The 13,668-nt window shown below is 34.0% G+C and overlaps 2 protein-coding genes across 3 annotated transcripts; one reads left to right on the forward strand and one right to left on the reverse strand.

Annotated features, from left to right (window-relative positions):
* The first annotated feature begins 2,892 nt into the window (after window positions 1-2,892).
* Window positions 2,893-5,740, forward strand: LOC21398186 (protein yippee-like At5g53940). 2 transcript variants are annotated; one of them, XM_010112887.2, is made up of 5 exons: window positions 2,893-3,146; window positions 4,273-4,316; window positions 5,012-5,120; window positions 5,499-5,554; window positions 5,642-5,740. In XM_010112887.2, exons 1-5 carry the CDS (start codon window positions 3,051-3,053, stop codon window positions 5,718-5,720), a joined length of 384 nt encoding a protein of 127 aa, XP_010111189.1. In that variant the 5' UTR covers window positions 2,893-3,050; the 3' UTR covers window positions 5,721-5,740. The 2 variants fall into 2 exon arrangements, with proteins under 2 accessions (XP_010111189.1, XP_024031060.1); XM_024175292.1 differs by lacking the exon at window positions 5,642-5,740 and having other exon boundaries at window positions 5,499-5,558.
* Window positions 5,741-12,344: 6,604 nt separating this feature from the next.
* Window positions 12,345-13,285, reverse strand: LOC21398188 (ethylene-responsive transcription factor 12). Its single transcript, XM_010112889.2, is given in 2 exon segments — window positions 12,345-12,702; window positions 12,705-13,285. Coding segments are annotated over 2 exon segments (546 nt in total). The 5' UTR covers window positions 13,164-13,285; the 3' UTR covers window positions 12,345-12,615.
* Window positions 13,286-13,668: the final 383 nt, after the last annotated feature.

Consider the following 13,668-nt stretch of genomic DNA (forward strand, 5'->3'; position numbering starts at 1 on the left):
TAAAAAGGTAAATAAAAAAACTTTTTATAAACTCTTTTATTATTAACACTTAGGAAGTGACTTGTACTAAAAGTACTTTTTATGTTTTTATCCAAATAGCTTCAAAAGGAACTTTTAGACTAAATAAAATAAAAGCAGTTTTTTTTTTTAAACCAATCCAAAGAGAACCTTTATTTTCTCTAATGCTAGACTGATTCTTTTTGTATGTTGGAATAATGATGTAGAGATATTTGATTATTAGTAGTCATTTTTATATTTTCATTGTCGTTTGTTTTAGCTTGCTAATTTAATTTTACTTTGTTACTAGTTTATCGTTGGTTTTAATGGTGTTTTGTTATCGTTTTTATAAATGAGTTATAAATAGTTACTTGAGTTATTGTAATAGTAAGATTTGTATATTTTAATAATTGAATTAAAGTTGAGTTCGTTCTTTAATTTAGGAGTTTTCTTCTTTGTGGGACTTCTTTAGATAAATCCAAAATCCTTATCCATTCCGATGCATCAAATAATCTATTTGATGTTAGACTTATTTAATTGGTTTCGGACCTTGGACTTATGATTCTTAGAATTTCGAAGTTTGGTCTTAGCTTTGCTTCTGAATTATGATTAATAATGAATACGAGGAGCATTACTTTTAAGAGAATTGGTATTTGAATACGATACATGCGAAAATTTTAAGTTAATCTACCACTACAATTAAGGAGCCTATGAATTTGGTTGATGATATGGTAATTTGCCATTACTAGTTAATTAAGTTTTAAATTAAGAGAGAATTACTGAATTTATTCTTAAAATGTGTTTAGTAAGAGAGATGGATTGTTGGACGGATAAGGGCGGAAGAATTGAGACGTACAAAGTGAAAAATAACTTTATTTAGGTGAAAAGGTAGGAGGAAGGAGAAAAACGAGGGATGGTGAATCCTTTGAAACCCACAAAAATCAATCCTCCTATTGTTGGATGGATCGTGCTGAGTTAAAAGGAAAAAAAGGGGTGGATTTCTTATAATGATCTTTATCAACTTACTAATTTTCCATAAAGTCGTTAGATATTTAAACATCATTTAGACGTTTGTTTTCTTTTCTTTTGTTATCGTCTATTTTAAGTATAGTGCATAAACGAGTATGTCTTTTTAATATAAAGTATATTTTTTTTGTATCTTTTTTTTTTCATGAACCGAATATATACCGATCTATAAGAATTCTACAATAACAGTGTTTATTACACAATATATGATTTACAAATTATATAAAATATATATAAAAAAGCAATAAAATTTGTGTAATATACTAAAAGAGCACATAATACAAATACAAATTTAACAAAAGATTAGTATGGTAATTTTATCAGTAAAACTAAATCCTTTTCTCCCCATTTTCATCTAATACCAAAAAATGAATGAAAATTCATCATCATTCCGTCATATTATATCAAACAACTTTAAGAGAACTTAAAACCCTTCCCTTTCTTAACACTCCCACTCTCTGATCCTATTCATCATTTGAATATTTTCTTAAGAGTGTATAAATCTTAATATTTACCCATTACTTTTAATTAATGCACTTTTAACTAATATAGTTATTTGACTAAAAGAATATTAATAAAGAATAAAAGGTAAGATCTAGACTCGTGCACTTTAAAAGAATATTTATCATTTTTTCCCTTTAATTAAACTATTTACTCTATCCCATTAACTTAATTGTTTTGTTTCTTGAATCGGTTTTAAATGACTTGTTGCTGGAGTGTTGTAGATTTGATGTTGTTATGTTCTGCATTGCTTCTGCCTTTGCTTATTTATTGTGCGTTTAGTTGGTATATTCGTGTCATAATTTGAATCATAATTCGTGATTTGTTACAGTATTTTTTCTCACAAAAAATACACGTAAATCGAGAATGATTCTGAATCATAATTCTGAATCACTATTTTCTCTCATTTATGTTTATTTTGGGACTTTATTTTGTTTTGTTGGATGCTAAACTAATCTGTTTTGTATGTTGGACTGCTCACATTTGGAGGTTGGAGTTATTTTTATTCATATTGATTGGACTTTGGACATTGGCATTTATGATTTTTAGAATTTGAAATTCGGTCTTGACTCTGTTTATGATTCTACGAATTGTGATTAGAGAATGAGTATTTGAATATGTCACTTATAGGATAAATTCAAGTTTAATTTACTCATAGGTCTCGTTCAGTTCTCCGATTTAAGTTTTAATTTCAGTTTATTATAATAAAAAGTTTTCACAAAAAATCACATTTAATTTTTTTATTATGGTAAAAAACTCTCATAAAAAATTATATCTCAACTCAAATTAAAAATTCGAATCAAGAATTAAATGAGGTCTAAAAACAACATTAATGGATAACTAGATTTCAAAAGTGGTACTCAATCAAATTCATATTCAGAATTGATGTAAATTAATTTTTTAATAACAATCAGAAATAATGATATAGCAGTAAATACGATCTATCAGAATTCTCTTGTTAACTTTACAACTACCTAAGTGCTCATAATTGATGGATTGAGGACGTGAGTAGATCGCTAGTACTTTTTCTTTTTTTTCTCAGCCAAAAAAATTATTTCCCTAGGCCTCGTTCTTTTCGTTGATTCGAATTTAAAATTTGAGTTTTGTTACAGTAAAAAACTCTCAGAAACAGTCACATCTAACTTTTTTGCTACAATAAAAAACTCTCACACAATATTACATATCAATTTAAATTAAAAACTCAAATTAACAAACCGAACGGGTCCTTAATGTCCTACTGCATAATTCTCATTGCAAATTTAAAATTAAAATTCAAACGGTAAAAATATAAATAATCACCAAAGAAAAAAGAAAGAAAAGAAAACCGGGAATTACCGGTCCCGGTGAAGAATTATCGGTTGCGGTTCGTAGATTTTTGTGCCAATTGTCGCAGTAGTGGGTGGAAGGAAAGAGAGAAAAAAAGAAGCCGAAGCTGAATCTCGGCGGAGGATGTTTTGCGGCGGAGCAGAGGGTTACCTTTAGTATTTAGAGAAAGAAAGAGAAAGAGAAAGAGAGAGAGAATATAAATGGGAAGAATCTTTCTTGTCGAATTGGAGGGCAGAGCCTACAGATGCAAACTCTGCGATTCCCCTCTTGCCCTCGCCGACGAGGTCCTCTCACGGGTAATCGGTTATTATTTTTTTCCTTTAGAAACTTCGAATTTTCGATTTAATTGGCAGTCTCAGACCCAGAGATTATTGAATTCTTTGCTTTGGATCGGTTCGAAAATCAGAAACTGTGGAATTGTGTGCATAAAATGGTTTTGCTCTAGAGTTTAGGGTTATAAAATTGTTGGAATTGGTGGATAAGAAAAGCGAGTCTTTTAAAATGGTTCGGTTGAATTTTGGCAAATGATCGAGCATGATTGGAGAAGAAATTTGAGGTTTCTTTTGGTGTAATGAAGTGTGTTCCAAACTTTTGGGAAGAAAGCCTGTACTTTGAACTTAACTAAGTGAGATTAAGCCAGAGATTAGATTAACTGATCAATTAATTAATTAAAATGTGTTAGGGAGATTAAGTCGGGGATGAGATTAACTGATTAATTAATTGATTAAATTAGTGGGGAAGAAGAAGCCTTTATGTGCCATTGGGCCCCCCACTGAGATGCTGCGGTAGCTGGACTTTCTCTCAAAACAAGTGATGACAAAATTTTGATGTTATTTAATGTTATAAGGAAGCAATTTCTAGCGGTAATAACAATAGCAAGAGTGATAACTTTGTCTCTACCCAATGTAGATGTCTAGATGCAACTTAAGAGGAATTTTGCTTCATGACTTTAGTTTTCAGCTCCTCTCTCACTGGGGAGGGGGGAGGAGTGGTGAAAATATTAAATAATGGAGAAATACCAAGTTATTTAGGAAGTAGCCAAAATTCCAAGTTTTATTGTGACTGGTAATCGTATCATTCATGTTGTGGCCAGTGTAATCGAGGAAATTTAATTTTCGAAATTGAAAGTATTAACTATGTATATTGTGGTCTATTAACTTTTGTTTATTATGTTTTTCCCTGAATTTGGGCAATGATTAATGAATGCTCCGAAGTTTCCCTTGAATCCCAATGCAAACATAGTTAGGTATATAATTTTGAAAACCAGAAGTCATTTGTTTGATTCATGTGCTTCTGACTCTTTGATATCCTTAAATATATATATATATATATATAAATGATGCCTGTATAGCTTAAGATCTAAATATCATTCTTTAGTTTTCACTGATTTTCTTTGACTTGCTATTCTCTAAATGTAACTAGACATTCAATTGCCGTAAAGGGAGGGCATATCTTTTCAACAGCGTGTAAGTTCTCTATAATGCTCTCTTTTGCTGCTTTTTTATTTATTTATTTATTTATTTATTTGCTTCAGGCACTGTTACAGAAGCAGTGAATGACGAAAGTTCCTTTTCCTATTTTTTCTTGTTTTTGTGGAAATGAATGAAACTTTGGGCAGGCGGCAAGCATAACCTGTAGGCTTGTTCTTGAATCTCTTAGGAGACGTTTGGTTCATAGATTAGAATAATGTGATTAGAATTATTTTCGATTTACGTGTATTTTTTGTGAGAGAAAACACTGTAGCGAACCATGAACCATGATTCAAATCATAGTTTGAATCCTCAAACCAAATATCTCCTTATGGTCTAAGAGTTTTGGCTTAAGTATAATCAATGATGTAAAAAAGCCGGTTCTTTAATTCATAGATTTTCAGCGCTTTTGCCTCCCAAACATTTTGGCTTTTGGCAACTTGCCACTTAAACTTCTAATTTTGACAATTTGCCCCCCAAACCTTCTAAACGTTTGCAATGTGCCCCATTTTCTGAACTTCCTAGTAAATTAAGGATTTGAATTTGGAAGATTTGCCTAAGGGTTTGAACTAGATTTGTAAATCTTTTGTTGAGACGTGAGATTTTCCTTCCTCACAGTAAGCACACATGGTCAACGATGCTAAAACCTAACTAACATGTTTCTTATTCTAAGCTATGGAGGTTTTATGCAGGATTAATGTAATGATGGGGCCTCAGGAGGAGAGGTTAATGCTTTCTGGTTTGCATACCGTAGAAGATATCTATTGCTGTTGCTGTGGACAGATTCTTGGCTGGAAATATGTAAGCTTTTACTCTTCCTCAATCTGTTCAGTTTTAGTTGCGTACATGGGTCGAAATATTTCTTGGAATCGATTCATGCTATACAAATTGATGGCACAAAATAAATATCTCTTGGGCTATAGATGATTGATGATCTGGTTAATGCAGTGTATTATTTCTGCTCTGATTGCATGTCGGCTCATCCATAACCCAAATAAATCTCATTTCATTTATTCTTAGATGTTAATTTGATTTTCAGTTACTTCCAATATTGAACAAGCGTTGTGATTTGCATCTCATTTTATTCATTCTTTGATGTTAATTTGATTTTCAGTTGGGAAATTTGATTTTCAGTTACTTCCCATATTGAATAAGGGTTGCTATTTTGGATTACAATAGGTAATTGCACATGACAAAGACCAAAAATACAAGGAAGGGAAATTTGTGCTAGAGAGGTAAATCAATATTTAAGAGATATTTTCATTTTTCTGTACGTTTACTCTAGTATTGTTATGGTTAATGCATGTTTAAAAAAATAACAGGTGGAGGATAGATGAGGACGCTGATGACGAATTGAATCTGGATGCTCGTCCTGGTTCAAGTGATGCGGAAAATATTTAGGAAGTTATTGTTTAAAAAAAAAAAATGCTTGAAACCTTATTAGTAATAATCAGAAGGTACAAATAAAAATGCTTGAAACCTTATTAGTAATAATCAGAAGGTACAAATAAAAATGCTTGAAACCTTATTAGTAAAAATGCTTGAAACCTGGCAACTATATATTGATATATAATCAGAAGGTACAAAAGGAGATAATATCTAATTCGAGTGGTTATTTATGCATAATCCAAAAAGGAAAAAACTCTTGAGCACCTAAATGGTGCATTAATGTAGGAAAGTCTTTCTAGTGGTGAGCATTACAAGGAACATACATTTTGCATTGACTTGGTAAGCTCGTAATAAAGCAAGTTTAGGGTACTAAACTTTAAAGTATCATAATCAGATTTGTTTGGTTCGTAAATGACATAATAATTAAATACAAGCTTGCCAAGAAATGTGTTTAATTCAACTTTACCGGACAACTTTTCCAAGGGTGATTAGCCTATATAGTATTCCCTTTTTAAGCATTTAAGGTGAAGCCTAGGAACGCTTTACAGTTTTAGGCCCCAATATCTTATAATAGAACCTGAGGAATTGCTTGAGCGAATGCTGCTAATTATACCTAAATTTGATCTCTCAAGCGGGCACATTGGTTGGATTGTTGACTCTCTTGTGTGCTCAGGACAATGATTCTTTAACCCTAGAAACAAAATTTGACTTTTGTTGATCGAACTTGTAACTTGATTGGACATGACCGCAAATGAAAATAGGTTACTAGCAAATGGATCCTTGGGAAAAATTGATATGATAATTGATCATCATTACTTGATGGACATGGAAAGAACATTTGAACCTATACTCATGAGTTGTGGTGTTTTTTCTTAACCCCATTGTAATTTTTTTAGGTTTCGTTCATTTCATCAATTTGAATTTTTAATTTCAGTTTTGTTATAGTTAAAAGTTATCACAAAAAATTACATCTAACTTTTTCTTATAGTGAAAAGTTATTACATAAAATCACATTTTAGTTTGAATTAAAAATTTAAATCCGCAAACTGAACAGGTCTAAATGACAAGCTGTTTGTGGCGCTTAATAATTATACAATCGGCTCAAAAGATGTAAACCCAAAAGAGCAAAAAAAAAAAAAAAAAAAAAAACATTTCTTCGTTAATGTTAGTATCAAAGGTAAGATCTGGTGCGGAGTAAAGTTGATTGAGCCGTCCAAGATGGTTTTCTCAAAATAATTATTTTAAAATATTAGGAGACGTTTGGTTCATAAATTAAAATCATGAGATTAAAATTATTTTTGATTTATGTGTATTTTTTATGAGAGAAAATATAATAATGAATCACGAATCATTATTCGAATTGGAGTACGAATCTCTCAACCAAACAACTCCTTAGTTTTAAAATAATGAAACGTCCTAGTTTCTTATTTGACCTAATTAATATGTAACTAGAGTTGTTACGTGGGGAACCAATCCACTATCCATCAAGGAGAAACCATCATGTTTTCATTTCATGTTTTAACTTCTTTTGGGCAGATGACATGTACTTGGAAGTTTTAAGATAACAAAAAATTTGTTTTAACGCTATCTAAAGTCTTTGGTACAGCTTTGATGGCAATAGGCCCAAAGAAACAGCGGGTAAAAATAGATGGCTACCCTCCAACACCTTCACTCTGTCATTATTCATTTATGAACACAACAAATAGCTGTTCCTGCGCAGCTCTGCAGCAGGTAATGCACGAGCAGTCATTATATATAAATATATATATATATATATATATAGACACACACACACATGCACATATTTATATGCAACAGGGTTTAAATATTTTATTCTGTAAATAACATGGTCGTATAATGTGGGCTAATGATACATACATTATGTATAAACACTAGAGCTGATTGGAATTTAAAAAATGATTTGCACATTCGATACACTAATTAAAAAATTATAAACGTTCGACGATTACTATAAGACTCAAAAGATTAGAAAACGATTTACCACGTTTTAATTTTTATCCATTTAGAATTAATAAGAAAAGGAAAGGAAGAATGAAACTAGGAGTGGCAATTCGTGTCACGCTAGTGTTCGTGTCGTATTTTAGTCTTTTATTTTTAAATTTACAGTCAACTTAAACACGACTGGTGACACAAATTTTTTTAAAAACTATAACATGAACACAACACGACCACTTTATCAGTTGACACAATACGACACGAAAATGACTCACGAACTTAAAATTGACACGAAAATTATATATTTTTCTTTAATTTTTTACATATTAAAAATAACTTAAATTCATAACACGCTAACATACTATAATATCCATCAAAATTAAGTAAATAATAATATAATTATGATGATATCATAAATTCATAATAAAATTAAAAATATATAATGAAAAATATATATTTTTTAATTTTTTATAAATTTCGTATCGTGTTTAAATTAAATAAATTTAACTTAAAATTAATTCATATTTTTTTAACAATTTCAAATCAATTTAATTCTAATTCAACTATCTTCTTTTTTTTTTTTTTATCAACCATAAATGGTGAAATTTATATCATTTTAAAATCGCGTTGTCTAACTCATATTGTCGGCTTTAAATGAAACTGTGGTTCCAAATGGAGTAGGCTGCAATTACTGCACATAATAGAGTGATACAGATTGGGGCCAAAGACAATGAACTTTAAGGAAAAAGCCCTCCTTACACGTTGACGAATCTCCATTCGCCACGTGCCTATGCCATTCCATACCCGGTCAAACTCTATCATCCACCGTAGACTTTTAAAGGTTCTAACATCATTAATCATATGGGTTGGTCACACACATTTGTCACTCATCCTAATCATGCGATTCATGCCCCCCAACTAGACGACCGTCAACCACTGACGGCGTCGTAGACGGAGCGCCGTCACCGCCGCCGCCGTCATCGAAACAGTCGTTGTAAGACACGTCGGTCATGGACCATGCCAAACCAAACCCAAACCTAGAAAAGCTTTTTTTTTTTTTTTTTTTTTTAAAGAAATTGAATATGTTTGTTTATTTATTATAATGTAAAATTCAATTTGTTACGTTTTTGTGTGTGTGTGTGTGACAGTGCGTGTCTGGGGGAGTGTGGTGTGTAACGTTGGAGAGAGACATCGCCGTGACGCCTCTGCTGCCGACAGATTCGCTCGCTCGCGTGGCGGGTCCCGCCCATTTTCAGCTGCAGACAGTAGTCACCAGTCTGATCACCGGATACTGACACGTGACGCACGTGGGTCCCACTCTTTCACAGAATTGTTAATTTTTAACTCCCCAAATACGTCTCGCCATTATTAATTCTCAAAAGTACCACGAAATCTCCTTTTCCTTTATTAAAAAAAAAAATTTGTGTTTGTAGAGTGTGGGGACCATCAAGAGAGAGAGAGAGGAGAGAGAGAAAGGTGGGTCAAATCGTTCGTTGAAATGACGGCCGGCAGGCGATGGCAGGCAGCGGCAGAGAGCTGGTAAGGACTGAGTTTGCTGACGTCATTATTAGGTGATTTCTGTAAGGAACCTCTCTGCCATTGCGTGTCTTGTTGCGTTTTCCTCCCCCCCTCCTTTTTTTTTTTTTATTTGTTACTTTTTCATTATTCACCGACTTTTTCATTTTCATTTTTTTCTTTTTAAAATGGCAATTGCCTTTGCTGGGATTTTGTGAGTTTCGCTTTCTCTGACAAATAGATTTCCATTCCCCACAAATTTTTTTTGGATTTTTCTCATTACCCCCCACAAACGTCCCCTCCCTTTTCTCTTTTGGATTATATTCTTCCTTTTCTTAAGAATAACAAGGTTCAATCACACGTCTTTATAATATTTTAAAAATATTTTGCATAATTAATCATTCCTGTCACGCCTCTCCTCTTTTGTTATTTTGTTATGACAATTATTTTAGTGATTTTTCATGTGCTAATCTACCACTATTAATAAATGTTTTAATATGTCGCTTTACTTTACAATATGATATTTGCTTTCATGCTTCACTTGAAAACGACAACAAATTTTAATTGTTCACCTTTTATTACGAGATTTTTCGGAACAAAACAGCCATCCTAGAAGTGCTAGAAGGAAAGATGAGGTTGACCAACAGATAATAGCCGCCTCGCTCCACTAAACATATTGTGTGTGTGTGTATATATATATATATATTGCTAATCAAACATATTGTATATTTTATTCACCAATCTTTTTCATTTCATCGGCGGATTTCAAAAATCAAAGCTTTGGAGTAGATTGCAATCTTTTGGACACTTTCATAAGGCACCAATTAAAGGCTATTATGACAATGCACATAATTATATATATATTTAGCACCACATAAATACACAAAGCGACGTATGGACAACCGTGAAATTGCAAAATGACCACCAACAAAACCCCATCATTATCCTCTCCCGGATTTCCTCTTTTGTCTAGTGGATGTTGGAGCTACAAAGATGTGGGCAAGTTTATAGGTATCTTTCTCTACAGGTCCTATTCTATTATCTATAGACCTCCTAAATGGTCGCTTTGTAAAATCAAAAGCCCCTAGACTTTTATGTAAATACCGTTCACCATCCTGCCGGTTTTTTTGACTAAAACTTTCGTGAGGAAATTAGCTTAATCTTTCAAATAAAATTTGAAAAACAAGTTCATAGTCTACTAGTACTATAGTTTTGGATCATCCTATATTTATTGTTTTTTTATTTTAATTATATAATTTGATAGGTTCAGAACTATATAATAGCAGTGGGGCAAATGTACATTATTAATTGGATGTTTTTCTGTACTCTTATAGTAAATTTTCCAAAAAGGACAAAAAAAAAAAAAAAAAAAAAAAAAAAAAAAAAAAAAGGCCTACCTGTTTCCAATGTCGCAGCTGAAAAAAAGGAAGTCACTGAATGATAAAGGGTTAGTTGGCTCTATTTAATGGAAATTTGTGAAGCCCGCAAAAAAAAAAAAAAAAAAAAAAAAAAAAAGGACTGCCTATGAAAATTTGCAAAAAGGAAAGCAATTAAATGAACGAAACGAGTAGGGGGTACAGGATTTTGTCAACTTAGGCTAAACTTTCTTTTCTGTTGTTTTGAAAATTTTGGGAGAATTTTCACATGGCAATGAATAACCTCACATGCCAATTTCCTTCCATCACCACTTACACTTTATCAGAAAATTAACCTGATTTTGCACAAAACAATAGTCAATGGGGGTGGTTTTTCGCTGGTCCCCTTTTTACCATAAAAATAAAATCCTTACCAAATCTATCTAAAAAAAAAAAAAAAGTAGTTCATTTCCACCGGCGTAAAAACTTATTAAGTGGGGGCACATGACATGCACACACATACTCGCACACTTGGGATGTCAAATGCAAAGCATGTTTCTTAGACAAAAAAGAAAAAAAGAAAAAAAAAAAAGCAAAGTATGTTTAGTATTTTATTTATCTAATCTAACACTAATTTCTTCTCTCTTTCTAAACTCTCACCTCAACGAGTGATATAGACTAAAAGAGAAAGCGACACATGGATAATATACTTTAGCTTCTTTTTACTTTTATTTTTTAGATTTTTTTCCACTAAAGTAGCATATATGACGTCCTCAAAGAAAGCAGCTTATCCGATTATATAATTACAAAATGGGAGACCCACCACAGCCTTCGGACCCATATGACACTACTAATTAATTAATTTATATGTATGACTGCCTTCACTTCACTTTCCATTGCCCCAAAAAACACCACCTCTATCATATTGAGCAATATTTTCGATTAATTCGAATTAAAATTTGATATTTTTTAAAAAAAATTAATTATAATAAAAAAAATTAAATATTATATTTTTTAAAAAATTTTAACCGTAAAAATTTAAAATGAAAACTCGAATTAATAAAATATAAAATGAAGCGTTAATTAAAAAAGTGATGAACTGAAATTATGCCGTTTGAAAGGGTGGAAAATGTTCTTTCACAAATCACAAGGGCCTAAAATCAAATTAACAGGAGATCAAGGACAGTAAAAAAAAAAAAGTTGGAATTTCTCCGACAAAACATAACCCTCAGCTGGAAAAGAAACAAGAGAAATGAATGAAATATCAACTGTGAACTAGTTTTTAGTAGTGCGGTAAAATCCAGAAAATGTTTGATTTGATGGGGGATGGGGCATGGCATTCCCAAACAAAGACGACAAGGGAAGGGCATATGCGCGAAACTGAAAAAAAAATGTTGTTTTGCATGAGGCGCACGCGCTTTAAATTGCGACTGGGTCTACTTCATCGCATGGGAATTTTTTTTTTTTTTTTTTTTTTCATACGCTGAGAAAAATTAATATGTCTACTGCACTAAAAAGGGTATTTGCCATTATGCCTATGTTATCCACACGCTTGCTCCCGCAGCTCGCAGTCCCACTCTCCCATGACAAATAAATAATATTAACTCTCTTTCCTTATTTTTCATTTTTTTTTCTTTCTTCATTTTTCAGTCATTATCCAGTACAAAGATCACTCTCAGTAAACCGGCGCGTGCACTACAAAGCCGATTCAGGCGTGATCGACGGCGAAATATGTTTTAGTGACCAAGAAATGAATCAATACTTTTCACAAGCAAAATGCATGAAAACCTAAAACAAAAGAAACGAAGAGAAAATTTAAAAAAAAAACCATTATATTTACACAAGCCTCTCCACTTTTAAAAATTAGGAAGATATACACCATAAATATCGGCTTCTTCAAATTCCTCGGAACATCACAAAAACTACCTAAGTACGAGGGAAGTACTAGAAGAAAAAAAAAGGTGGATCGAGAAAAATGAAAAATGAAAAATAAAAAAAGAGCGTGAGATAATTAGCAGAGAAGAAACGACGCCGTAAACTGCCCTCACGATGAAACCACCATTTTTCTCGATCTCTCTCATTCACAGCCATAACGGCGGAGGCTCGTTGAGATCAATGGGGCAGCCCAGACGCACCCGTCCCAGCAGCCGCGACGCACCAGTCCCAAAAACGACGTCGCACCGGGAACGTCGGGAGCCGAATATCCATTAGCCGCGCCGCCAACGCCGAGAGAGGCAGATAATGCCGGAGCTTCGCGCTTGACCGGAATCGGCTCGGCGGCGCCGGCGCAGCAAGAGACGTTCTTCAAGACGCCGGTGTGGAGAAACTCGCCGAGAACGAGGCGGCTGGCGGGGGAAGTCCAGTGAGCGGCGGAAGAAGGCAGGTTGAGGTCGAGCGAGAGGCCGGCGGTGACCGGAGCAGGGAAGTTGGTCTTGGCCTTGGCGCCGCGGAGGGACCTGGCGGCGCCATCGTAGGCGAGTGCGGCCTCCTCCGGCGTGTCGAAGGTGCCGAGCCAAACCCTCGTCTTCTTCCATGGGTCTCTTATCTCCGCCGCGTACCTGCCCCACGGCCTCTTTCTTACTCCCCTGTAGTGGCCCTCGCGAGACGATCCCGACGACGAAGACGCCATGAAAACACTAGAAAGAGAAGAGAGCAAGTTCAGCAAGTAATGAGTATTCTTCTCTTTGGAAAGTTAGGATATGTTTGGGTTGAGTGTGGGTATTAAGAAAAAAAAGTGTAGGGACCCACTCAGTCACCCGTAATCGTCGGCTGGACGGCACGGCCTTTTCGTTTATATAGAGGGAGAAAAAGCCAAGGGAAAAAAAATACATAAAAGGCAAGAAGAAAATCTCAGCGTCGGATAAGTTTGGGTGTGATCGGACGGTGGAGAGGGGAGTACACGTGAGACAAAAGTGGGGCCCAGGAGAGGAAAGAAGAAAACAGAGCCGCCGCCTGATGAGACGTGTGCGCAGAGATTGGGAGGGAACTGTCATGTGACTAGTCTCTACTCTCCGCGCCGTGGGGGTGACGTAAGCCCTACTACTTTTGTACGGCACGGCTGAGCGGCGCCTGCCATATTTAAAATAACAGTATTACTTTTTTTTTTTTTTGCTTTCATTTTCTTTTTTCAGTTG

This window comes from Morus notabilis, unplaced genomic scaffold (assembly GCF_000414095.1).
Source record: "Morus notabilis unplaced genomic scaffold, ASM41409v2 Scaffold744, whole genome shotgun sequence".
NCBI lineage: Eukaryota > Viridiplantae > Streptophyta > Magnoliopsida > Rosales > Moraceae > Morus > Morus notabilis.